The sequence below is a fragment of the Epinephelus moara genome, chromosome 19, assembly GCF_006386435.1.
Source record: "Epinephelus moara isolate mb chromosome 19, YSFRI_EMoa_1.0, whole genome shotgun sequence".
Classification (NCBI taxonomy): Eukaryota; Metazoa; Chordata; class Actinopteri; order Perciformes; family Serranidae; genus Epinephelus; species Epinephelus moara.
The window spans coordinates 35,003,699-35,031,419 of record NC_065524.1 but is presented as its reverse complement, the minus strand read 5'-3'; the positions used below and the strand labels follow the sequence as shown (position 1 = coordinate 35,031,419).

Here is a 27,721-nt window from a genome sequence, read left to right as displayed (position 1 = left end):
AAGGTTTTTCCTGCTTTTCGTCTGTCTCGTTCCTCTGCTGAAGCGCGGCATCCGGCAAAGCAGAAGAGCAGAGGTGTGCCGGCGTCCTGAAGGAGGGAGTGCAAGACGGAGAGGCTGGAAAAGTTTGTGCTAGTTTGTGTGTCTCATTTCAGCTTTGCTGGCTGAAGTTCAGCCCTACCATTTGTACCTGTCTCCTATTTTGTCTCTCTGCATCTCTCTCCCTCATTCTCTCCCCTTTCCCCCTCTGTCCTGAAATGAATAGTTAATCAGCGCGCTAATTGAGTGACAGTTAGTCAGTGCGTTGTTGTAATTGTCCAATCAGAAAGCTTGGAACGGGCACAGTCACAGCTGATTCATCTCTGCCTCTTACTGCTAAATCCACAAGCTGCAACTGGAAATTGTGCCAACAAGATTTATTTCTCATAGAAATTCCAAAATAACTTTTAAAAAGTCTAGTTTAGTTTTTAATCCTTAGTTTGTGGCTCATAACAAAGAAGCGGGAAACAAAAGGTCTGGAGGGGGAGTAACTTGGGGAAAGTTTGCCACCTTTACCTGCTGCTTTCAACAGTCCCTCTGTAATTAAACACACAGTTTTTTTACCTTTTTAATCAGTCGCAATGTTCTGTAATAGTTTCCCAACAATAAAAGACAAAGGAACGGTAAGAGTTTAGAAAAGTATGTGTATACATCTAATTAAGACAACAAGTTAGATGGAGGAGAGCACTTCAGAACTGCTGCACCAGACTATCTCATGTCTGTGTTTTGAACAAATTCAGCCTAGAATTTAAACACACTTCAAAATGGTTTGTCTCATCCTCCTTAGATCCTTCAGATCACCCACGTCGTCCTGCATTACTGATATCCTGTTGTTCTAACAAGGAACAAGAGAGTCCTGTTGTCTTAAGCACTGTATAGTGTAGTATTTACTAATTGGCCTTAAGGGAAAAGTAAAGTTGTGCAGAAAACTAAATGAAACTGAAGTGAGGAGTCCGAGAGAGATGGTGTGGGAAGGAGACCGGCTGTTCTGTTTTCTCCAGCAGTCCAAACTAGAGACATGTGGCTCCCCAGACAAGCTGTCCAGAGTGGGAGAGCTCGCTGGACTCATTACAGGCAGGGCCAAGACGGGATAGCTTGACAGAACACCATTGGATCATTCGGAGGATTGGAACGGTCGAAACAGAATTGTGTTAGTTTGTGTGTGTGTGCGCGCGCGTGCCTGTGTTTGTTTGGAACGGCATGTGTGGACAACTGTCCATCTCCTCTCTCCGTCTGTGCCACCCCTGGCTGCCCCCTCCCCCGCCCCCCAGTGGACGTGTACACACTCGTGCAAACACACACTCGCACACGCACACATACACGCTGTCTAGGCCCGGCCAGAAGGATTGCTTAAATGTTTTCAGTTGTACTGGACAGCTGAGCGATGAAGTGGCCAGCCACAGGCTTCCATTGGTTGGACACTTCATCAGGAAACTGACTCAGAGAAATGACTGGACTTGGACCAGCAAGCCAGTCATCACTGCCAGTTTGTAATAGTTTTATCAGTTTAACTTTCTCTTTATCCTCATCCATTTTGTCAGTCAATACATCTCTTCCTCCGACTCACTTTGAAGTTAAAAACAGTTTCTCTTTTCCAGGTGATCATTTCTTCAACCATTAGTCTTTATTTAATTTGAATGTTTTGTCTGATGTGAACACAATTACAGAAACACCTGTATGATAATTTAACATTAAATCAAGTCTCAGTAACACTGCAAACTTCAGCCTGGAATCATAATCAAGTTAAACCACAACCTGTCTGACACAGTCTTTATGAAGTCTCCCTAGTTTTTGTTGCAGGGATATTGAACTGGTTTGCATTACATTAGCTGTGTTCCCTTCCTCAGTGTACATGACCAGTACACTCTGCTCTCTGTTCAGGGACTGTCAGTGAAGGGAACGTTCCTCAGCACAGTTCCTCCATATGGGACTAACACTGTACCTGACTCAGAATGATGTCAGTTGAATCATATTAGTCTATTCAACACAAATATTCGACTATTCGTTCCTTTTTTTAATCATATAGAGTTTGAGAGTTTAAATGTCATTCATGAAGTAATGCCAAGTTAGCCCTCTGAGCTAACATGCGCTAACTATGCTAACAGTAGATTGGAAATATGCAACACGTTTTTTACCAACACTAGATATCAAACAAAGCCAGAGACTGTATTGTATTACGTTGCTGTGCTGCAAATGCACAGCAAAGTCTCTCTTCCACCAGCGGAGAGTGGTATGAAAGCGAGGAGCGCTCACTCTGCAGCTAAATCTAGGGACCGAAACATCCCTAAAAAAAAAACAACCCAAAACTGCTCGACTTGAAGAATCTTTGGCTCTTAGTGGACAACCTTATTAACACATCACTTCCTGCTTGCATTAACCTGGTAACGTTAATCTCTATTAACAGATGCTGCATATGTAGCAGAACTTTCCATTTGTAGTTCATTTGTTTTATGAGTAGTATTGACCAATCATGTTTGAGCGCCGGGTAAACAGTCTACGTGAGTTAGCTTTAGCTATATGATAGCTTTTTTTTTTTCTTTCAATGTATCTGCATTCATACACAGATATCTGTTTGTAGAAAAAGGACATCTGCTGGCTACACAGGATCAGTGTGAAATATTAGCCCTCGCCACCACAGGCTAATCAAAAGCCGGTGGGTTCCAAGATTGTGGTTACCGTGAATACCTGTTCCTGCTACTGTGAACATTTGACCCCACTGAAATAAATAGTTGAATAAATATTGAAACAAAAACTGATACCATCACAAAACTTATTCTGTTAAAATGTATGTATGTGATTTGATTCATTTATGAGACGGAAGGTGTTGTGGTCGACTATGGTTTCACCCGTAGTTTTATTATTTAAGGTGAAATTATTAAGCAGAATTATTAAACTTTTTTTTTAGTGGAGTCACACAAATGGAAATTAACAAAATAAAAACAGCGTAGGCACAAATAATTTCATTTGTAGCACTTTTGCTGTTAATTTTGTGCATTTTGATGTTTAAAAATGGACGACAAACACTTTTCCCTGAGTTCAGTGGCGTTAAGTGGCATCACATCAGCTGCTCAAGCCAGGCACAATGACTTATGGGTAACACTGCTTGTCAGCTTCAAGCGAACTGATGACCTTTGTTTCAGTTCTTCTCTACAGAGTTCACAGTTCCACTTCACAGGAAACTACTAAACGATCAGAACGCCCCCATTGTGTCCTACCCCTGTAGTTTGGACTTCTGTTCTATTAAGTACATTAATTTACAGTTTCCTGGTGTAATTGAAGCTCAGTCGACTTGCTAACATTCACTCTCTCTCCAGGGAAGTTAAAACCTACAATGCACATCAAATCCCTAGTTTAGAAACCAGGATTGGTTTGGTCAGAAAGGATGAGATGTTCTGTTTCTGCTCACTTACAACCTCCTTTTTTCCCTTTGCTGTCCTTATCATTTTTCCTTATGCCTCCATCCGTCCCTCCTCCCATTCAGCCCCTCTCGCAGCACTCTGTTTATCAGTAGCAAGTGATCCAAAGAAGATGCTTTGTTTCTGAAAGAACAGGAGAAGGAAATGGGAGAGGAGGGGAGAGTGGGTGGATTTGTGAAAAAGAGAAAAATAGAGCCTGAGCGCAGAGGAGAGAGAGAGAGAGAGAGGTGTGATTGGTAATCCTGATGACGCACTGGCACCCAACAGCATTTTCTTATCCGTCTATCTGTGTCTCTCTGTCCCTGTGTGGTGGTTCAAATCAGCCGCTACCCCCCCACCACTACACACACAAATACACACACACCTCCACCACTAGCAGCACCCAGAGGTACCGGCAGGCCCCGCAGTCGCATGGTCCCTTTGACGGAGCAGGTGTTTTTCTGCGACGTGTTAACGAGCACGGCCTGCTGTCATTTCCGCTTTAAATGGATGTCACAAATAGAACACACACACAACCACACACTGCCTATTCTCCTCTCCCAGCGAATTAGTCTAAAAAAGGTGATCAGAGCCGTTGTATGTGTGTGTTATGTGTTTATGCATGCGTGCACATATGCATCTTTGTCTATGAGTATGTCTCCACAAGGTGTGTAGATGTGTGTGCATGTCAAGGAACGGCTGGTTAATTAAAAGAGGTTGAGAGGTAGGGAACATTTGTGTCCTTCTGTGGTTTTTATTTCTGTTGTTGAAATGAGAAAGTGAAATGTTTACACAGCTCCCGGCTTTGGAAAGTGTTGAGATTGTCAGTTCCTTTCATCAGTTCCGCACACTCTGCATACGCGCGCACAGTTTCATCCCAGTATAGGTTCTCGTCACACTCGCCCAACTATGTGCGAATCCACACACGTGTGCGCTTTAATCCATGTGTGTATCCATGCTGCTTCCAGTAAGCGTTATCCGCCTCTGTGGCGAGGAAATGTTTGACACTGGTGTAATCCTGCAGCGGGTCATCCGATAAAGCTGTGGTGCCACCTTAGTGCCAGTCGGTGCCAGCCAGTTGGGTAATACTCTGCCACCAGCTGCTCAGCAGATGTTGTTATTTGTTGCTGCGGTCTAAGAAGGGTCATTCTCTATGTGTAATCTTATCTCATCTCATCTCATCCCTCTTCTCCTCTCCCCCCCCTTTGCTGGCGACCAGTGGCTTGTGTATATGTGTGTGTGATTTAATTGTGAGTTCATACGTGTGTCTGTGTGTATATCCGTGTGTGTGTTTGGTAGAGGGGTCATCACCTCGACACCTGCCCATGTATCAGCCAGATGATGTTTCTGGCATGGATAGTTTGCTTGTTGTGCTGGTAAACATGTTTTTGTCATTTTTTACATGATAATCCGATCTGAATCTGGCAAGCACTGTGAGAGTCATAGAGATACGATGTGTGTGTGTGTGCATGTGTGTGTGTGTGTGTGAATACTACATTGTGTGATATCCTTTGGACAGAGGAGAGTTGAGCGGACAGGCCGTTATCCGACATGGGAATAAAATCTGTATTTACAATTATCGTTATTGCTATTAATACGTTCATATATGATCATGATCGTCATTATCATCATTAGCGCCGAGTGCACTGTTGCCTTCAGCATCATCATCACTGCTGCCCTCATGATAAGACCTGCTACGGTAATTACATTATGAACTCAGCAAGCGAGTTCAGCAAAAATGATTAAGGTCATGCACATATATTGTACAATATTGTCCTTGTGTTCACGTGTGTTTGCTTGCAAAAAAATGTCACCAAAAGTTTTTTTTCAGGCGAATGAACAGAGAAAAACTATGCAGAGACACGTTGTGCTGTCATGTCTGGTTGAATTAAAAGCTCATTGTTCTTTGAAAGGGTTATATTATCACATCAGTGTCATAAAATGGTCTTAAAATTACAATAATATCGTTTATCACAACTATTTTAGCGACAATATGTCGTCAAATAAAAAGTAAATGTTGTGACAGGCCCACTCGTGATATGAATTTGTGTCTGCTTGACTACATTCGACTAAACATTTCCGTCTTCTCTTTGTGTCCATCTTTCTCTCCAGGTGAATACATAAAGAACTGGCGGCCGCGTTACTTCCTGTTGAAGACAGACGGCTCCTTCATCGGCTACAAAGAGAAACCTCAGGATGCAGACCTGCCCTACCCACTAAATAACTTCTCTGTAGCAAGTACGACACCTAACACACATATATGAAAATAGTCTCTTGGCACTGTGCTCTACATCCTGCTGCATCTTCACACTGTATATACTGTACGCAGAGCAGCAACACAGAGTGGGGAAAACACTGCTCATCCACACCATGCTCACAGATTTTTAGATTTCTGTGGCCTCATTACAGAAAAACATCCTCATTGTTTGTTCTATCTTAAGTTTCAAAGACAGGAAAAGTCTTATCTTTATATTACAGAGGTGATTCCTAAACTCTTTGCTGTGTCCTGTCCTATCTTATCTAAAGAAACCCTTACTGTAACTGTAAATTCATTTTTCAGTCGGCACTGTGTCCTGTCATGCCTGTATCTATGTTTAGAATTCACACAGCAGCAACCTCAGTCTGAAAGTCACCCTTAGCAAGAGAACAAAGCGTATATGTGATCTGTACAGCCACTGGCAGAGACCAGTGCCCTCTCTGTAGGCCTCTGCAGAGCCGATGTAGCTCGATGATCAGTCATTGTATACCTGTTAATACATGGTCGAGGAAATTTAGAGCATCATCATACAGTTTTAGCAGTTGTACCATCCTAACTTAGGATTCCTAACTTGCTTCTGTAATACCAGAAGTCCTAAATATGATCTTAAATTGAGATAAAACAGGATTTCATTCTGTAACGAGGCCCCTGATGTGTTCATTTGGACCGTCTTTTTGTTTTCAGTTACGTTGGCTCACATTTTACTGCCCTTGCTGTGAAACTGCAGACTGTAAGCACAGATACAAAGAAAGTCGTAGCAATGTGTCCAAGCACCTGCAGGTTTTCTGTATATACTGCACCCATGCCATGTACGCTGCATGTACACGGCATACTGCTCTTTAGGCTTATAATTAACAGTGCTTATTATTCTGTGACGCCTGCTGTAATTAACCCCTGCAGGGGACATTTCCGTTTAAAGCAGAACCTCTCTGGCGTTAGTGAATCAGTGTCTTACTGTAGGACGCTGCTGCGTGGGGATTGAATCCACGTCCTCCAGTTGAATAACATACAATAGCCTATATCCTCTCACTGATTATATTTTTGTATTTCTTAAATGCCAATGCAAATCACCCGTCGTGTAAATTGCCATGAGACGTTGCTGAAACGGACTCGCGGTTTCATCACACAGAGCCACGGTGAAATGGCACAACGGTTATTGCATCAGTTCCACTCGTGGCATGTCAAAACATCTCGCCACTCATCAGTCTTCACAGCGTTGGTATGCTTTACAGAATTCACAGAGGGCTCTAATTAACCATTTATCAGTATATCATCTGTCTGCACCTGGTTAACAAGCTCCACAGTGTCTTTGACGTGTGTAATTAACCAGCTAATGAGTTAACAAGATTAATTTTAATGTCTCGCGGTCTCATTACCACCACCATCAACTCTCATTGTTCATACCATAAATGCAGATTGGCAGTAAAACTTTGTGTCGGCTTCCCAGGGGCTCAGCTTTGGAATAAAACGGTGGTCACTCTAACAATCTGATTTACTGCTAACTTATAGTACTCACAAGATGGCTTTTGACATTTAGGCTGACATCACTTTTACTTTTTAAGATAAAAACATTTTCAATTTGACAATAAAGACAAGAAGGCTGTTCAATCCTTGCTATCAGCTGTTGGCTGGATAGAACTGATTCCTAAGTCAGTGTTAATGCTTGAAGAGGATCAGGTTTAGTCTTTAAATCACCTCTAGACTGCTGCTGTATTGTAGCGATCACACTAGTGATTATTACAGTCAAGTAACGTACACACCACTCTGATTCAGACTAGAAATATCTGTAGTAGACTGCTGCAGGAAGGAGTCCTAAAACCAGGAAATGAGTTAGCATTTTAGCACTCCTGGTTCCCTCGTCTTGAAGTCAGTGGGTTTTTGGTTAGATGCCTAGAGGTCTGTGGTTAATACAAGCTTAAGAGACTTTCAGGTTTTGTTCTACGGCATAAAATACATCAGTTAATATCCCACTTGTGATGTCTTAAATAAGGCGGTTGCTAACGAGTGGATAAATGACTACAGAACATCATCAGTCAGAAAAAGCCGTATAGCCTCGTTGTGGTGGCGTCATAAAGTCACACCACCATAGAGTAGTATGTTTATAGCCTGAAGTTAGCTTTTTACTCCTGACAGTTGCATTTATGCTTCAAAAATCATCAAGTAATGTTCATTTGCGTGTAAGTATCATACGTTTCTGCAATAATCCCAAATCCTGATGGCTTTTTAATGAAGGAACCAGGACGATGCTTACTTCTGCGTCGGCCTATAAAAGAAAACGTCATCCCTTCAGCACTCTATAATGGTGGTTCTAGTACAGTGGTTCCCAACTGGTGGGTTGCAATCCAAAAGTGGGTCATGGATCTATTCTGAATGGACTGCAAGTGACTCGGAAATGTGCCAAGTTTGTAAAAACACACTTTATTTTGAGGTGAATTTCTGGAGCAGAGTTTTTGTTTTGAAGTGCTGTTCCTTGCTGTAAAGTGAGTGACTAATGCACAGCTACATGGACAGAGACAGCAAACTAATTCCACAACAGAGCCAAACACGAGTATGATGCTAAATCTATTTAACTGTGTGGACCTTGAACTAATGAGTAAGGAGAAATCTGGACCGCGAGGCTGGACCAGTTGGAAGCCACTGCTCTAGAAGACGCTTAGTTGAACTTTATATACAGTAATACTGTCTCTTCTGGCATTGGGTGGACATGTTAATAATATAATAACCTTCTTCAACAAATTCCTTTAATAAAAACAATAGTAGAAGGTCAATTACAGCATTAAAAGACCAAAAGAGAAAGGCAAGACAATATTTAGACTGATAAATATTATGTGGTCTTTTTTTATTTGCTTAAATTTGGAAAAGTAAACAGGATTATTTAGTTATTTGATTTTCCAAAAAAACTCCAATAAACACCCCTATTATTGGCAGATGGGCATTCACGATTGTGCTGGATGAAACAGATAACACATCCAGTGTATCATACAGCATATGTCTCTTAATTAATAAATGGATGCATGTTGTGTAGTTGTTTACTCTGTAACATACACGAACATAATCTGATAGGTGCTAAGCTGCGGTTTCACCTCTTAACACAAGGTCTGATGCAGATGCCACATAGCTGATGTTGCACACGACCTCAGATTTGGACATGCCGTCAATCACTGTTTTTACATGAGTCAAAATGAAACTGAAAAGGTTTAGTCAAGGTATTTTAGTTTAATCGCTTTGGAAGAGCGCTGTGTGAAATACCTGCAGAACAGTGCGGTGAGGACTGGTGATGGAGGCGACGATAGGAGAGTACAGGAGAATAGGTGCGTGATGAGGTCGAAAACAGCAACGAAAATGATGACGAATGGTGGAATACAAGCTGATACCTCAGAGAAAACGATAAAGAATGGAACATCAAAGGACGGAGGAGGAGAAAGAAAGATAGGAGTCCGGAAGGGAGGACAAGTACGGGGAATGAGCGATGGGAGTCGATCGGAGGGGGCAGAGGAAGAGAAAATTGGAGACGTGGGGAGGAGAGAGGAAGAAGAGAGAGGACAGAGATGGAAGGATGATTAGGGTGGAGAGCAACGGATGGAAGACGGAGAGAGAGATGGAGGGATTGGAGAGTAAGGCTTTTTGTGGATGAAATATGAGGGAGAGGAAGGGAGGGCGAGGGAGGAGAGGAGGATCATCAGCGCTGAACAGACAGGGAGGAGGAGACGAAGACAGGATTGGAGAACGAGGAAAAAGGGGAGAGGAAAAGAGTTTGTGAGGAGGACAAGCCAGGCCATACATCCGGCCCCGGCTGCTTGGCACAGCACTGGCACTGCCACATCTGTTGCCCAAAGCTGGGAGGCCAGGTGGCGTGTGTGTGTGTGTGTGTGTGTGTGTGTGTGTGTGTGTGCGTGTGTGTGTGTGTGTTTGTTTATTTGCGTGTGCCTGAGTGTGTGTGTGTTTATGTGTGTGTGAACAACAGAAGTGGTCAGATGGAACAGAGATGGTACAGGCCTGTTCCCTGCAGAGGGACTCATACATACAAGCCTGTCGCTCACACACAAACACACACACACAAACACACACACACACACTGATGCGTGCACTCACATACACCCACTAAACTGCTACACAGATTTCACAATTGCCTGCTGTGGCAAACAACCCAATTTCAGCCAACATTCAAACTTCAATATCACTTTTACGTGTGTGTGTGTGTGTGTGTGTGTGTGTGTGTGTGTGTGTGTGTGTCCATGCGTGTGTGTCAGTATTTTTTGGCATCAGCCATAGCATGACCTTGTTTTCTGGCAGCACAGCAGGCCATGTTCGCGAGTCAGGTAGTAACTTCTTTGTGTGTGTGTGTGTGAATTTACATTGAAACTCTGCCGTGCGTACGACCTGATTGGTGTTGTCATTAACCTTCCTGTCTATATTTAGGCTGAGCCATGACGTGCTGTGCTGTGCCACACTTAAACAGAAAGTAATTGGAGGAAGGGATAGCCGAGGACGGAGAGCAGAGGAGAGGAAAGGAGCGGAGGAGAGAGGGCGAGGGGAGAATGACAGGAGACGAGACGAGAACAGAGGGGAGAGGGGGAAACGGAGGGTGATGTATGTAGAACAAAGAAGAAGTGGGGGAGATGAGAGGACAAGAGATGGATCATTATGCTCTTTTACATCAGCTCTTGTCCCCAATAACCAGAGAGACTGCTGAGGGACAATGAAGATGCATTCCTTCCCACAGCGAGCTCACAGCCCCATCTGGCTATGTGTGCGTACGTTTCTGCGTTTGTGTACTGTATTATGCATTTGTGTAATAATGGCCTACTGTATTGCCCATTCTCACAGAAATGTGTCTCTTCGGATATTCGCCAGATGCGTATGTGCTGCAACACATAATATCCCTTGGCACAGGAAAGCACCTTTATTTGAGTCATCGGAGGCTTAAGTTATTGCCTATTTTTAAACTGACAAATTTAAAACCGAGCTGCGTCTTTTCTTAAATCTACAGATAATGGCAATATGAACATCTTTTGTTTGTTGAAGTTCAAGAAGGAGGCCTTTTTTAACTAGAGGCCTTTTTTTTACAGCAGTATGATTAATAAAAAGTAAAAATTGTTTTTATCTTTGTCCTGTTCAAGTGTCCCAGTGAGTTAGTGAGCCAGCATGCACAATACCAGGACCCTGAAACTGAAAGGGCTAAATTTTAGTATATATATAGTCTTCCATTAAAAAGGAGATTTACCTGATTTTGCTCACATTCTTTCACACCAGAGTCAACTGTTGTATTAGTCAATTCAATGAGCCTTACATTAAAATGCATACAGGATGTAGTGACACCCTTAAGCTGGGCTCAGACTGCAGGAGTTCAGGGCCAGTTTAACCTCGCTTCACCCCTCCTGACAGACAGACAGAGAAATTCTGCCTGGGACCTTGGACAGTGCTGATGTCTGGCCCTGATTATCTGGTTATGTGAGTTTTACAGATCCAGTCTTAAACCTGTGCATCTGCTCACAGGCACATCTGGCCTGCCACGATAATTTCAAACATGTTTGATATTCAGGATTTGAAATCTGGATGATGACGGTTATTATTACATCACTTCGTAACCTACCGTAAGCATTCTAGTCCCTGAGGTTAACAATGGCTACTCTCCCCGACTGGTTTCTCTTCCAGACTCGTTTAGTCTTCTGCTTTAGTTTTTCCCAGTGATAAGCCTTGTTAATGTTACAGCACGTTGTCACACCACGTCAGTCTCTGTTTTGTCTACATCTGCTTCCCCATGAGATCATGTGAGGTCGTACATTCAGGCTCGCTCTTGCACCATAATCTTAATAATACCTTGTAGTGTGTGATCAGCCACTGTTCTCAGATCTTGTAGTGTGGGCATGCTTGAGATTAGACTGAAGAACATCTGTGAAGTTTCTCCTGACTGAATGTAATGATGCAACCTGATTTCAAAATCAGTTTAAACTCCTGTTGTCTGAGCCTGGCTTTAAACACACACTTACTGTTCACTGTAACTACTCACAAGCCTGAATACAGGGTGTCTACAGGTTTTTTAAGAGTCTTAAACTGTCTCAAATTAAGTTTTCTTAATATAAGGCCTTAAAAAGTCTTAAATTGTCTTAAATTCAGATTCTAAGGGTCTTAAATCTTTTCGGTCACATTACCGTGTAAGTTTCTCCAGCCTGACAGCCGTAATGACAACTACTGTTTTCCTTACTGTTTGTTTTAAACTGACATCAATAATTTCACATAAGGTGGTTTTAAAAAGGTCTATAATATCTGTACACACCCTGGAGAAAACACAGATGTTAACTTTGAAAAATAGGCACAGTTGTGATTGATATCAGCTCTTCAGTGCAGCACCAAACTACATATCACTAAAAGCACCCTCACCAGATCTTAATCTTATTCTAGGTGCAGTTTGAAGCTCCTTGCTCCCCAGTTCTGTTCTCTGTGTTCCCCCTTTTTGTGATATTCATTGTGGAAACATTTTTGTAATTACACTGAAAAGACTACACTGTCCCTCTTGCTGTTTGTTTCAGAATGTCAGCTGATGAAGACGGAGAGGCCGAAGCCAAACACCTTCATCATACGCTGCCTCCAGTGGACCACCGTCATCGAGAGGACCTTCCATGTGGACTCGCCTGATGAGAGGTCAGTTCCTTAGAGACTCTTAAAGCATCCTTCAGTCATTGTTGGGCAGTGAGCAACGAGAATCGTCTGCTTGAATCTAATATTTCATGTAAGGACGAGTCTGACTTGATTCAAATGTAGGTGCTTACCAGCGTTATTTATTCAGAAGTGAAAAATAAATGTTTTATGTACAGGTTAGAGCTAAGATGCTTTTGAATTACTGCCTATATGATCGTAGAGCATCTAACTTCTCTCTCACAGCAGTAGTGTGGATGAAAATTTGACATGTAAGCTTGTTTTCTACTCAGATATTTTAAGAGGAATATTATAAATTATTTAAATGGTACTGTGGCTGAGGTTTTTAAACTTAAGTCTGCTTTAGGTCATCTTAAAATCTGTATATATGCAAGAAAAATACCAAAAGACTATGTACAGTTCTTCTTCAGGTAAAAGACAGAAAAATAAATTAACATGGCAAACTTAAAAGTTTTAAATGACAATGACATTAGCCTCAGCACATATCATGCAGGTAAACGTATCATGAAGGGCAGAGGTATGTGTGAGGAGGTTTGTACTGTAGAGTGTTTGTTTTTTTGGTGTGTGTGTGAGGGGAAAGAGAGAGGGTGAGAGAGACAGAGTGGAAAGGAGACCTTTCAAGTAGCGTTGGCATAAATTCTCCAGCTGCTCAGTTCCTTTCTGAGGAGCTGAGGTGTTTATCTCCAGAAAATGAACAGCTTTGCCCAGAAGACCACAGATGCTTCTGTGCATCCTTTGAGTTTGTGTGTGTTTTAATGTGTGTGTGTGTGTTGCAACTGTCTGTCCAACTTTGTCTGTTATATGTTGCTTTATAATAGTTTTGCCTCCAGATAATCAAATGAACATCACAGAGTTCGCATGAAACTAATAACTCTCTATCGATTATTTTATAAAGTCGAGTGTGTACGATGTGTGAGAGGATGACTGCAAGCTCCAGATGTGTGTTTGCTTTGTTTTAGAAGTGTGTGTGTGTGTGTGCACAAAATGTGTGCATCATTGAAGTTTAAGTGGGTTGGAAAGAAGTGTGTGTGCCACAACTGGGTGTCTGCGCTTCTGTATGTGTGTGTGTGTGTGTGTTACTGTATTTGTTGTACTGTACCAGTGCTGGCAGGACTCCAGCTACCACAGCCCCAGCCGTGAGCAGAGAGGGTGGCACGTGTTGGCGTGGTGCCCGACTGTAGGCAGGCCCATTATCTCTCATTAGCAAAAAAAAACTCATTATACAAAAAACACTCTAACCAAGAGAGAGAGCATTTATCTGCTGCCTGACCTTGAGAGAGTTCCCATTGCTTTTCATGTAGCTACACACACACACACACACACATCATGGGTGCCACAGATTGAGTGCTCCATTGTTGTAGATGGAGTGTAGCTTGAGTTTGCCCTTGTTTTGGAGTGTGTAGGGTACGCTCAGAAGTCTTTGCAGTAGAAAGGGATTCAGATCTTAAAAACACACTGCTCTGTTTAGGTTCAGATGGATGTTCATCCAGATCCCTCAAGGAAACATATGGGCATCTAACTCAAAACAAAACAAGACACAGGGGTGATCGTTTGGGAGTCAAACAGGTTTCATTATCATGATCTCCTCACAGCTTACACCGGGTAAGTATATTTGAAAGTGCACATTCGTAAAGCCCGACTCGCTTCGCCGGAGTCCTGAGGATTTCTGAATATTTGAATATCATCTTTGGTTCACCTCAGTTCAGGCTCTTTAGTGTTTTCTGCTAACATGTAACCCTTGCATGTACAGTAGCACAGGATTAACACTGTTTGAGTGGAGATCAGTGGAGGGAAATTCAAAAGTGGATGCTTTCTGAGTTCAGTCCTGAGGAAACAACATTTTTCTATTTCTTAAAATGAGAAATATTTTTGATCAGCAACATGATTCTCTTACATGAAATGAAAGATTACAAAAGACTAAGTACACTAAGTAAAGACTAGTACAGAAGTACTACCTCTCAGTCATCGCTTATGACCCACTAGAAGTGTGTCCTCTTCGTCTTTCGGCTGCTTCCTTCAGGGGTCACCACAGTGGCTCATCTGCCTCTATCTCACCCTATCCCCTGTCTCCTCTACTGTCACACCAGTCATCTCCATGTCCTCCTTCACTATATCCATGTATCTTCTCTGGCTTTATAAAGAGGTGGCAACCAGGAGCCAGACCATAAGCAGCAGGCATCCACACAATGCCGAAATAATGCAAATGTAGCGAGGCAACGAGGTTGAGTTTTACTTTCACTGTCGCTGGCGAGCATATTTACTACCAGTAATCAACAATCCTGCATGGTAAACCTTTAACTAGATCAACATTTTCAGGATAATAATAAAACCATAGAAGCAACTTTAAGTTTTAGTCTCATTTACTCGAGTCTTCTTCTTCTTTTCTCTCATCGGAGCAGAGGGAAGCCTGGCCCTGATTATAAACCGTTATATTCATCATCGTTAAATACACTTAACGTGTCTACACATCCTGATGCATGGCTGGCCTTCTGCTACAGATGATGGTCTCACACACACACATACACACATACACACAGTACACACACGCACACAAAATCGAACTCACACACTTTCTCTCAACAGATGTTGAACAGCACCGCTAATGGAAAGTCAATGGGGAGGAACAATGTTAGCAAACAACAATGCATTGTTCCCTCTAATGCATGGGTGTGCATTTACATTTACACACACGCGGACACTTTCTCACACAGACACACACACACGCACACACACACACACATGCACAGGCTGGTAGACATTAGTTCTGCTCCATGATCATTGCTCATTTGGTTCATTCTCTCGTTGACCATGTTTCCTCTCTGTTGAACAAATAGGTGTTTATGTTAATTGAAAACACCTTAGCACAGGGGCGTAAATATAGACAGTGCAGGCGGTGCAATTGCACTGGGGCCCGTGGGGTTGAGGGGCCCATAGAGAGAGCGGGTCCTCCAGCAATATGTTGGGCGATTACCGGGCCCTTGTGAGCGATTAAAACTACTGCCTCAGTGCCAGTGCTATAGATGCCCTGGAAAAGGCAAAGCTGTCTCCATCATGATTTTTATTTTTTTCAGTAAAATAGCAGCAATCTATAATATGCTTATTCTACATTAACTATAACATTAGAAACTATAAATAACTATTAAATTAAATGAATATTTTTTTATTTTCTTTGGTGTTATTGTCATATGCAGATCTGCAGTGATGATTGCTGGGTAATGCGTGTGTAGATGTTCAATGTCATGTCTCTATCTGATCATGTGACGAGACAATGTACGATCTCTAGTGTGTGTGTGTGTGTGTGTGTGTGTGTGTGTGTGTGTGTGTGTGCTTTATATGTATGTATGTATTATGCTGTTTGATCAGTTAAGCATTTTAATTTAAACCTAAGCAACAGACCCTTTTAGGGCCGATGTCACAATGACGTAATTTTACTAGCTGCAGGCACAACCTGCCTCTCCCCCACAGGGCTGTAGGCTCCACAGGAGTCTTAAAATGTGTTTGTCTTGTTGTGTTACTGGGAGCCAGAATAGAAGGAGTCATGGCTCAAAACCAGACGCCACTGCCCGTCAATAAAAACAAAGACAACTATGGTTAAATGTGATAAGACCAAAGGACTGGACGGAGGCCATCATCAACAATGCTCACATGTGCAGCACACACTTCATATCAGGTTAGGGAAAAAGTATTTCCTGTTGTAGGGATGAATAAGGTTATGTGTATTAAGGGTTATCATGTCCACCTCATCAGAAACTGGGGAGGGATTAAGAGGAATATTGGATTTCTCTGGAACGCTAACTTTTTAGCACATTAGCTAACGTTAGCTTCCATAGCAAAACAAACAAGTGTGGTCCTCCTTTGTAAGATTGGCTTCCTGTGACATCATCCATCCACTGAGTGAGAGCATACGGGTCGGCCAGTCTGGTCCCGTTGGTCAGTGTTTACTTATTCAAGTAACACTGGCGGTCCCGGAGAGTGAGTGACCTGACATGGTGCGTTGGTAAATTCAGTCTGACCCTCTACACTAAAATGAGAGCCCTGTTGGTGGAAGAATCGGAGTGTAACATTTCTATGTGATTTAACAAATGCCCGCTCTGCCACTCTGAGAGTGCGGTGCTCTGGATAACTGAACAGTACATTCAGATAACACTCCAAATTTACAAAGTGTGCTCTGGCACTCAGAATGAGTATTTCTGAACGCACCACTCTCATCATCTTCCACCATTGTCTAAAACAAGCCAGCCAAACTTGCTAGCTAGCGCTACCTCATGTCTGTGGAGAATTGTTTTGCCTCCAGCTAAGCCCTGCCCACCAAAAAAATCGTACTGTTTACTAACAGTAAAAGCGTCTATTACAACAATAACAGGAACAGTTGTACAATATCTGATATCTGATACCTTCTGTTCTAACCTTCAAATGTTCAGTTTTTCCTGGGACTGTATGAGATGATTATTCATTGATGAGGATTATCATGATTATTCAAATTTAAGGCAAACAACGTCACAAGGGCTGCAAATAATGATAATTTATTCATCGATTAATCTGAGAATTTTCTTGATTAATGCCTGTTAGTTTCCCTAAACCCAACATGATGGATTCAGATTGCTTGTTTATTGGACACCAATCCAACACTCCCCACATTTGAGAAGCTAAAAACAGCAAGCGTCTGTTCCCTTTTCTCAAAATTCTTCTAAAATAATTATTAAAGATGGTTGCAGATTTGTTTTCTGTCAGATGACTAATTTGACAGCTTTTAAGTGGACCTTCCAAACATGGAAGAACACTGGATTTCATGAATGGAGATAATGTCTCACATGTTTTCATCTATTTCAACAGTCACGTCAGAACAGAGGATGAGATACAGGAGGTGTTCCTAAACTTTCTTTGGTATATTTTGTTACATGTAACCTCAGAGATGAGTGGACAGAGGCCATCCAGATGGTGGCTGACAAGCTGCAGAGACAAGAAGAGGAAAGGATCCAGTGCAGCCCCACCTCAAACATAGACAACATGGTCGAAGAGGAGATGGACATCTCCACCACACACCACAAACGCAAGGTGAAACACAGAAACAGATGCACACACAGACAAACTCACACTCACACATTTTATACTCAAATTATTGCGGCTGTATTATTGCTGTTCATTGTCATGTAATGGGTTATTACCTTTGACTACTCGCAATTTCAAAAATAGTCCTCTAAATGGCCCCTGTAACAACAAGCGTGTAAATCGGTTTAAATTAAAGTAAAAGCATGCAAAATAATTGAATTGTATCAGAGGCAAAGGCTTCACGTGGCTCAACCTTACATTTGACACATCAAGTAAACTAAACCATGTAAAGTACAGACCCCTACAGGCTCCACTGTTAATTACACCCTGCACTATAAACGTCAGTAAAATCAATTTTTCAGTATTTATTTTGTCATAAACCAAAGTTTTTATGTGACAGTGGCACTGGACGAAATATCAGAGGGTCACTAAGGGTGCTTTCACACCTGCCCTGTTTGGTTCAGTTCCTGATTTGAATCAACATTTTGTAAATCTTAGGCTGTATTTTATTTTAGCAAAGTTCTTGGCTGCTGGTGTTTAGAGAACATTTAACATTTGAGTAGTTTGGCTTTTTTTATCATCACTAACACCAAGTTTTTTGACCCAGTGCAGCACTCCTTACTTTTTCTTCACACTTTGTCCAGTTCCTCACAGTCGGCTAGCTGTCCGCTGCTTGTGTGCTGAAAATAAATCCGGTGTTCATACACAGCCCTGGCTCTGTGCATGGGAAACAAATAGAATGGTTCAGACCAACACAACACAATGCCTGCTGCTCTTCCTCTTCTGTGTCCTCACCCACGAGGAACAGCAATAGTGTGAGACACCATGATAGTAATGACATGTACATAACGTTGAGATACACTGGAGCTTCTGAAGGAGGGGAGAGGTTTAGTTGTCTGGGTCAGATATGAACAATCATTCTCCAAAATTGCAGACTCCACCTTTAAAGCAAGGATACAAACTTAGGTTGTATTGGCAGTAGTATTGAAACATTTCAAACGATTCACAGCAGCCCTACACTGCCAGTGAGACATCAAAACTTCCAACGACCGTAACTTCTATTCATCTACAAGTGTAGATGATGTGCTGACATACTGTGTTTCCTTCCTAAAGACAATGAGCGACTTTGACTACCTGAAGCTGCTGGGAAAGGGAACCTTCGGTAAAGTGATCCTTGTCCGAGAAAAGGCCAGTGGGAAATATTACGCCATGAAAATCCTTAAAAAAGAAGTCATCATAGCCAAGGTTAGTCTGGCTGAGACTGTTCATCTATTGATCAAACTTTGCTTTTTTTTATTTATTTATTTTTTTACTGTATTTCAAATGGACTACATTAAACTGAAGTTCGTGGCTCTAAAGCCTTTTTTTTCTGACCACTTTTCATGTTGAGTACAGTGTCAGATGTCAGTATCTGATGATTTTAATGCATTTCATGAAGTGCTCTTCAGCTGCTTTCTTATTCATCTGTTTGATTGAAAATGTGTTTACGGTACCTGTGCAGGATGAAGTGGCTCACACGCTCACAGAGAGCAGAGTACTGAAAAACACCAGACACCCCTTCCTCACTGTAAGTACCTCATACGCACCAACGGTTTAGATTCAGACATATGTGCATATGCAAATGTACAGACATCTGTAAGAGTGCATGTCGCATACGCAGACAGCATATTGATCCTATACATACCTGAGTCTCTCGGGGCTAATTATGAGTTAGACACCAAATTGTTGTACGTTAACGACTGCATCTGTTAGCTTTACACTCTGTCTTTGATCTACACAAACGCACGTAAGCCACTGCTCATTTCTATCCCGCTCCCTGGAAACGCACACACACATACTGTATTTACGGATGTTCACACACACACTCATGCGAGCAATTACAGTTCACATCTGAGTTTACTCCTGTCACACCTGCAGCCACAAAGACTCAGACCAACTGTTCTTTTGTTTAGCATCTTTCTCCCCCGAAAGAAAACACACACCGATTTGCTTTGAATAAGTAAATACAGGCATAAACTATTTGAAGCTATGAATGATCACGTTTTGCCGCTCCTGCTGTTTTAGCTCGAATGGGACCAGACTTCTCGCTGCGCACAAAATCGCTCGCTCATTCACTTCACTGTGCTCTCTATGGGGAGTGCAAGTAGAGGGTACAGTGTGTATTATCTGGCAAACTACACAATGTATTATTTGGCAAAATCAAAATACGACATTTGATGCTATTAAAGTCGTCCTACTGGACAGAAATAAAAGAGAAAGATATTAGCTGACTAAGCTAACCGCTGGCACCTACCTGTCCGACCTAAGACAGGCCGCTCTGCACCGGGTCACTACCAAGGCAGAGGGCAGAGTCTCTGCAGATAAATACATCGCCACACACTTGTAGAGAGTCATAAGTGATGATTGAGAGCATAGGTGGATTATGACACAATGGTGATGACTCAAAGCCCCCCCCCCAACTTCAAATGTATCATGATGGTTAATTTCCTTGTGACATCTTCGAAGTGATTGCTGAGACTATTCCTTCAGTTTTTGCAGGAGGGCTCTGTTATAAACATGAATGACTAAGCACTTTGACAAAAAATGCAAAGTTAATAACAGTAACATCACGCAGAGGCTGTGGCGTAGGGGCCCCCTGAGCCCTTGGCCCCCTGGGCCCCCTGAGCCCTTGGCCCCCTGGGCCCTGTAGGCCCGTTCAGTAATACATAAGGAAAAAAGTGACACCTGCACACTTACTCAATGCCACACAAGTTAAATGAAGACAGCGTTTTGATTCTACTTGGATTTTGTCAGGTCAAAATTAAGAGTGAGTTTTTCCTCATGTACACTGTTTTTGATAGCCTCTCACGTGCACATCACAAACATATCACTAGATCGATATCACGTGCACTTATTCCTGTACCATCTTACAGAGACAATTATGGTCAGAGATCATTTCGTCACACTTGCACTAAGATCTGCACTAAGATCCCACACTACATTAGAGCACTAATCTATCTGATCTAACACTATCTGATGGAGGCTGCAACCACTGATTTAAATCCCATATCCTATTTTACTCCACTTCAGTCCACTACTCTGCATTGCCGATGTAGCTGCCTACGTTTTGTTGTTTGGCCTCCATTGATTGTTTCTGTTTTTATTCTGTATTGTAATATGTCTTTGTTGCATAACAGGAACCTGCTGAAAAACTGTTTCTAACTGAGTCAGACCAGTTTAACTGTAACACACAACGTTACTTTTAATTCCTTTGCTGTATAAAGAAATGAAACTAAATTAAATGAAATGTGCGAATAATTGTTTTCTCTCAACTTGGTCGGTAAAACATCGATAATGGAGAGGGATTATTTTTCTATCAGTTTACAGTTTTTTGGGGGGGGGAATCATCCGTAGTACGTCTTTAAAGGTTCAGTGTGTAGGATTTAATTTGTCTGGTGAAGTTGCAGAAGTGAAAGTGTGTAAGAGAGCTATTGCGGTCGACATGAAAACATGAATGGTCCTATCTAGAGTTTGGCTTGTCTGGTATAAACAACATGGCCGACTCTGTTGAGGAGGACCCACTTTGTGTGTAGGTATTAATGACTCATTCTAAAGTAACAGAAAAATAATTCTTATTTTCAGGTGATTAGAAACGAATAAAATATGAATATTAGATACAATTTCTGCCAATAAATGTCCCTAAATCCGACACACTGGACCTTTAAGATTTCATACATCTGACTACACAGGGTAAATTGACCCAAAAAAAATGTTATGTTTGTGACACACACATGAATCCTTCCAGCTGTATAAATTGTGTGTGTGTGTGTGTGTGTGTGTGTTTTTCGTTTCAGTCATTGAAGTATTCATTCCAGACTAAAGACCGCCTCTGTTTCGTCATGGAGTACGTGAATGGAGGGGAGGTAAGACGCACACACTTTCATGTTGGTTTTGTCGTGTGTGGTTCCCTATCTTTGTGTTACTGCTTCATACAGCCAGTTAAACCACAGCTCCACCACACCAACTGACAGCTATTAGGCACTCCACCTACTCCACTGTGAGCTCAAAGCTTTGTTGAACCTCAGACAACAGAGAGTTGGCTCTATATTTACAGTGTTTAAAAAGATACACGTCTTGGCTCTTTTCTCTTCATGTTTATGAGTAAATATTTATCTTAAATAATGATTATATATTAGGGTTATTACAAGTGCTTTAAATAATAATGTGTCACTTTCCACAGCTGCAGATGCCAGCGTTAGACAAACTAAAATAGACTCATCCAAGTGTAAATGAGTGTTTTAGAATATCATTTCAAACAGGCTCTCCTAAACATTTGTCTGGGTTTATAAATGTCTCTCGCAGATAAATACACAGTTTTTACACAGGGAAATATTGTGTAATTGTTGGAGATGTGTGAGTTTGCGACAGCAGTGCAGCAAAGGAATGTTAAGACGTGCAAACACTCAAGAAGTGGCGAAAGTTTGACTGTTCGATTGCTTTCTAACACAGTTAATTTGCCAACCAACTGGCCTCTCGCTTTGCCTTCTCATCTCTCCTTCCCGTTCCATCCCTCTCCTGCTCGCGTCTATTTATGAACACACCTATGGGGCAGATATCGCCAGAATGACAGACGAAATGAGTTTGGATTCCCCCACTTTTCCATTTCTCAGATTTTTAATCGGGCCGTTTTTGCAATCTTGGTTCATTCCCTCAGTGTAACTGTCACCTGCTCCCCTCCCAGTTAGTTAGGCAGTTCAGCCAGCGCCAGGCCTCAGCAAACACACACGCACACACACAGAAAACACCAGCAAACACACACACACTTAGACAAACACACACAGCAAATTTTTACCTCAACGGACAAATTGTGACCACACATGCCTCACAAACAGGCACACACACACAACCCATTACAAACCTGCCACAGTCACAGCTGCCAGTACACTGATGAAGGCCCACCTGTCGTGTTACCCCCTCTCACCGCACCCCCCCGCCACACACACACATACACACACATTACACACGGACACCATTTGAGCAAGGTGGTCTGTGAGCATCACTCCAGCGGCCATATGCAAACCTCCCTGAACAATTAATGGGGAGATGTGCGCCCCTTGGCCTCATGGGTAATTTGTACGACTTGACTGGTGCGACGCAGCAGGCTGGTGTCATTTTGGTGCCACATGTGTAGCCGTGTGACAGTGACAACTTGACAACTGACGGCTGGGGAGAGAGAGAGATGGAGAGGCATAAAGGGGATGTGAGGTGAGCGATAAAAAAGCAAGACGGAGGAGAAATGGGAGGTCGCGCCACCTGGGAGAAAAAAAACGAGCTGTGTACTCTTTATAGTATGAATGTGAGCTTCTTGCCAAAAACGGAGAGGGATGATATGAGAATGGAGTAAATGAAGACAGAGGCTCAGGGGGCAAGGCCAGTTAGGCCACTAATGAGTGCTGCACTGGAGGCAGTTGAAATGGGAGGGTGGGGGGATGTTGGCGGCGGTGGCCACGGCGGCGGTCGGCCTGTCTTTAACTAGACTGGTGTATTGATTAAACCCTTGATTTGGCCCCCGTCGCCGAACTCCACGCCAGCACCGTGCCAACCTAGCCCAGAGGGTAACGTGGAAGAGGTATGCGAGAGAGTGTGTGTGAGTGTGTGTGAGTGTGTGTGTGTGTGGCGAGGGGGGCTGCTAGATGAGGCGCCAGCTGCCGAGCGCCTCCACCCGCCCTCCTCCGAGACGCTCCCACCCCCCCTTCCACCCAGCCCCTCTCCATGCGCACCCCTCACACACACACAGCCCCCGCTCACCCTCCCCTTCGCTATCTATCATCTCAATATGGTGCGGGCAGCCAGTTTGTGTTGTGCTAATTTCCTCCAATAAATCAGTAATTATTGCTGTGCCGTCCCTGCTGTCTCTCCCCTCTCTCCCTCCCTCCCCCCCACCCTGTCTCTCCCTCTCTCACCCTCTCTCTTCCTCCCTCCTTCTCCCGCAGCTGTTTTTCCATTTGTCCAGAGAGCGGGTGTTCTCAGAGGAGCGCACGCGCTTCTACGGCGCCGAGATCGTCTCGGCTCTCGACTACCTGCATTCAGCCAAGATTGTGTACCGGGACCTGAAGGTAAACAGGAACACAGAGCGGAGGCTGGTTGGGGGGCATGGATGAGAGTGATCAGATATTTGAGGGAAAACTTTTTTTAGCACCCCTCCACCACCTCCACCACCACCACCTCTTGTGTTCCACAGTTTGTTTGTGTTTTTTTTTTCATCCAGGAGGAGAGGAGTGGCTCAGGATGTGTGGTAATTAAAGAGAGGGACAGGGACAAGCTCACACAGACATAAAGCAGTAAAGAAGCGTGGGAGGCGGAGGCAGGCAGGCAGGCAGGCACGGAGGGAGGGAGGGTAGGAGGGAGGGAGGGAGGAAAGGAATGAAGGGGGTGCTGATGCCACAGAGGTAGAGAGGTAGATGGCTCTGTCTGAGCGTCTGCCTGGCAGCCTTGGCCCCAGCCCTGCTCACAGCAGCCAAGAAAACAGAAAGGAGAAAAAGCAGACAGAGAGCGAGAAAAACACTTCAGCCATTAAAATTAAAAGGTTGAGTGGCTCCACTACATGCCTGAAGTTTATTTCCCTCCCGCTTGTTTGTGTGTCTGAGTGAGTGTGTGTGTATGTGTGTGTGTGTGTGTGTGTGTGTGTGTGTGTGTGTGTGCTGCCACTGTGTGGGGTAAACAATATGGTTTTCCTTACCTGTAAAAACCTTTTCTTCAAAGTGTTTTTGTTAATTAAAGTATTGTGTTGATTCTCAGTCACAAATGATGAGAGTGAAATATTAGTTAGAATCTTTAACACAAAGCATTTCTTCTGATTGTTGAGATTCTGATGGTGAGTGTTGCATGGTGTGAATCGCTGTGTGTTTTTGTCTCCCCTCCAGTTGGAAAACCTGATGCTGGATAAAGACGGCCATATCAAGATCACTGATTTCGGCCTCTGCAAGGAGGGCATCACAGACGCTGCTACCATGAAAACCTTCTGTGGCACGCCCGAGTACCTCGCACCTGAGGTAACTTTGTTTGTTTTTCTGTTTCTTCTTTTCTTGTCTTGAACCTCTGCTAACCCAGTCTTTTTCAGGTCTTCACATATATTCTATATGATGTTTCTTTCATGACTTGACTCTTGACTCATGACTCCTACCTGAAGCGCTGTTTGTCAGTCTAGATTGTTCTGGCGTGAGTTGCAGAGTGTTGGAGATATCGGTCATAGAGATGTCTGCCTTCTCTCCAAAATTATGAAACTAAACGGCTTGTGGTGCTTAAGAGGCCGTAGACATGCTGCGTCTTTAACCACCTGCAAAACAAGAGGTTGGGCGCTGGGCACTACTCTTGTGCCTACTCTGTGCCAACTTTCAATTGCAAGGAGGCAGGTTGCGTTTAAGGTTGCCTAGCGATCATAACCAGCACCGTATCACAGCCTACTTACCAGAAAGTGCAGAGCTGATCTTCTTCCAGGTGTTGTTTTCTAAGTGTGTATTAGGCCAAAAATATTTTCCGCGGGACAGATGTAAAGCTCTGGTAGCCCTGCACTGAAATGATCATCTTCTCCTCTGTATTTATCACGGACAGGGAAATATATCTGCAGACTGTGATTGGTTGTTCCACGTCACATGACATAGGGTGTGCGCTGCTGCCTTCCAGAAGTTAAATTCTGTTAATCTCAGGGTGCAGCTGTTGCACCCGGAAAAATAGGCACTCTGGAATGCATGTCCACCACGATGATGTCACTCTGGCGTTTAAGTGCGCCTGTAGTGCGTCTACATGAAAACGATGAATATAAGGGTGCAAAAACACGGCATGTGCACGGCCCCTTAAACGCCAAAAAAACACTATCAGTGTAGAAGGAAGCATGTATCCACTGCTGTCTCATCTAGCACCACAGAGCTAAAGTCATAGCGCACCTGAGGAGGACGCCATTAATGTTTACATCTCGCACTGTCATAAGCACGAGCCTCTTATCCATCAGTAGATGCTTGCTCTCTCTGCGCAGTGATACAGTTGGTGGGTGTAGTTTGGTAGAAAGAAAATAGTTCCTACATGAAACTGCTCACAACAAGCTCTGTGGATTATCTTGAGTAACTGCGTCATGACTTCTGGAAAGAGACATTGATGTTGAGTTTTTCAAATGTATTTTTTGGCGCTCTGAGCACCACAAGCTGAGTGACATCTAGTTCCATCATACTGGAGAGAAGGCAGACATCTCTACAGCCGATATCTCCAACACTCTTCAACTCACACCAAAACAATCTAGACTGATTAACAGCACTACAGATAAGAGGAAAAATCTGCTTTTTATTTTGAGGTGAACTGTCCCTTTAAAGTAACTTATGATCACCACCACGTCACCCACCTGTACACTGTGTAGCCCAGTTTCAAACAACCTAAAGTAAGGTCACAGCATCTGCTACTACTACTTCTATTCTAGATGCAACACATGATGCATGTGCCTTGGCAATCCTGGTAGAAGTCATGAGCCCGGAGTGTGCCGCTATATCAGCAACACTTTTGTTCCTTTTAATTTAGGATCAGATATGAGCATTACATCAAAAGTCATATCTATCAGAAACTGTCTGGACTGTCCCAGATTACTACAGTATATATCTGGTACATTGTGGCAGTGCCATGCATCATACAGGTCACAAAACGAAATAACACAATGTGCAAAATCAACATAATTTGAATAGATGTAAGATGATATTCTGCTCCACTTTAAGTATATTGAAGATGGTATAAAGACGACACGATTGCTGAATTAATGTTTTTAAATTCATGAGACTAACGACATACCAGAGCTGCAGGGTGTTAATCTTTGATTAGTTAGTCAACTGTTAAATTAAAGGTCTAGTGTGCAGGATTTTGTGGCATCTAGCGACTCAAGATGCTGATTCCAACCAACTGACTGTTCTCCTCTGTACCAAGCATGTAGGAGAACTACGGTGGCTGATGAGGAAACGCAAAAGAGCTAGTGTATAATTTGTCCGTTCCGGGCTACTGTAGAAACTACACGCTGAACTCCATATGTCGATATAACCAATTCATTTTACAGTAACAAAAGCACAATGATTCTGATTTTCAGGGGGTTAGAAACTAATGGAAATATACTAATCATATTTATTAATAATCTTACACACTGGACCTTTAATCTCCAACTAATTTGATAATTAATTGATCGGTTTAAGTAATTCTTTAAAGAAAAACAAGTCAAAATTCTCTGATGCCAGCTTCTTAAACGTGAAAATTTTCTGGTCTCTTTCCTCCTTAATGACAGTTAAGTGAATATCTTTGGGTTGTCGACAAAACACGACATTTTACAGACAAAACAACTAATTTATTAATTGAGAAAATACTCAACAGATTAATCAACGATGAAAATAACCATTAGTTGCAGCCCTATTACTGTACATATAGTAGGCGTACTTTGGTTACATTATACTGTAACTGGGAAGTTTCCGATTTGTTCAACACATCCACAACACAGTGTAGATTCTTTATAAACTGCATTAATCAAAAGATAAATAACATAAATATCTCAGGTAATGTATATAAAGTTCTTTAAACTGAGCAGATTGACTGTCATGTATAAAAGCGTCCGTGGCATCCACACAGGCACGGCACAGACAAGTCATGAAGTGATGATCTGGGTACTCTCTCACCACCCATTACCCATAATACCCTGCGTTTTGCAAGGACGCTGATGTTTGAAAACCTTCTTACAGTGGAATTTATGCATGTACATTTTAATTTGCAGATTTCACAGCCGAACACTTTCCATAATATCAGGGTGAACAGTAAATATGCAGCTCATGCGTGTGAATGAGGGTGTTGGTTGAATTGGAAAAGGGCACAGCGCTTACACACAAACACACACAAATGCACACACACAAATGCACACACACACAAACTACATTCTTGTAATAGTTTTTTTTTGCAGCCGTCCGCTGTCCAGCCATCAGCACTGCTTCACTCAAAGGCCAGCAGATCAACTGGCGAGAGCGTTGCAGGACTGTGGGTGGTGGAGACAGAGCGATGTAGATGTGGAGATGAAGGCAGCAGGGGAGAGGCATAGTGTATATCCCACTTGAAAAAGTATGGAGGACAATTTGGCGCAGCATTTTGTGCTTTTTTTTTTTTTTTTTTTTTTTTTTTTAGAGTCCCTTCCTTTGCGTGCCAAAAGCTGATTGGAGGCTGTTGGTTATTTTTCACAGGATGTGCGTCTGTGTGCATTTATGTGTGTGCGCGTGTGTGCCGTGTGTGTGATTGCAGTAGAAAGTGCGGGCTAAAGCGAGGCAGATGGCGGCAGATGGGC

General features: G+C 42.8%; 1 protein-coding gene across 1 annotated transcript in view; it reads left to right on the top strand.

Annotated features, from left to right (window-relative positions):
* akt3a (v-akt murine thymoma viral oncogene homolog 3a) overlaps positions 1-27,721 on the top strand; it is a 68,964-nt gene that overhangs the window by 28,377 nt on the left and 12,866 nt on the right. Inside the window, exons 3-10 of the mRNA XM_050071115.1 lie at positions 5,544-5,669; positions 12,219-12,330; positions 17,256-17,400; positions 18,508-18,639; positions 18,896-18,961; positions 21,228-21,296; positions 23,367-23,489; positions 24,297-24,425. Coding sequence (XP_049927072.1) covers positions 5,544-5,669; positions 12,219-12,330; positions 17,256-17,400; positions 18,508-18,639; positions 18,896-18,961; positions 21,228-21,296; positions 23,367-23,489; positions 24,297-24,425 — 902 coding nt within the window. The remainder of the gene's footprint in view (positions 1-5,543; positions 5,670-12,218; positions 12,331-17,255; positions 17,401-18,507; positions 18,640-18,895; positions 18,962-21,227; positions 21,297-23,366; positions 23,490-24,296; positions 24,426-27,721) is intronic.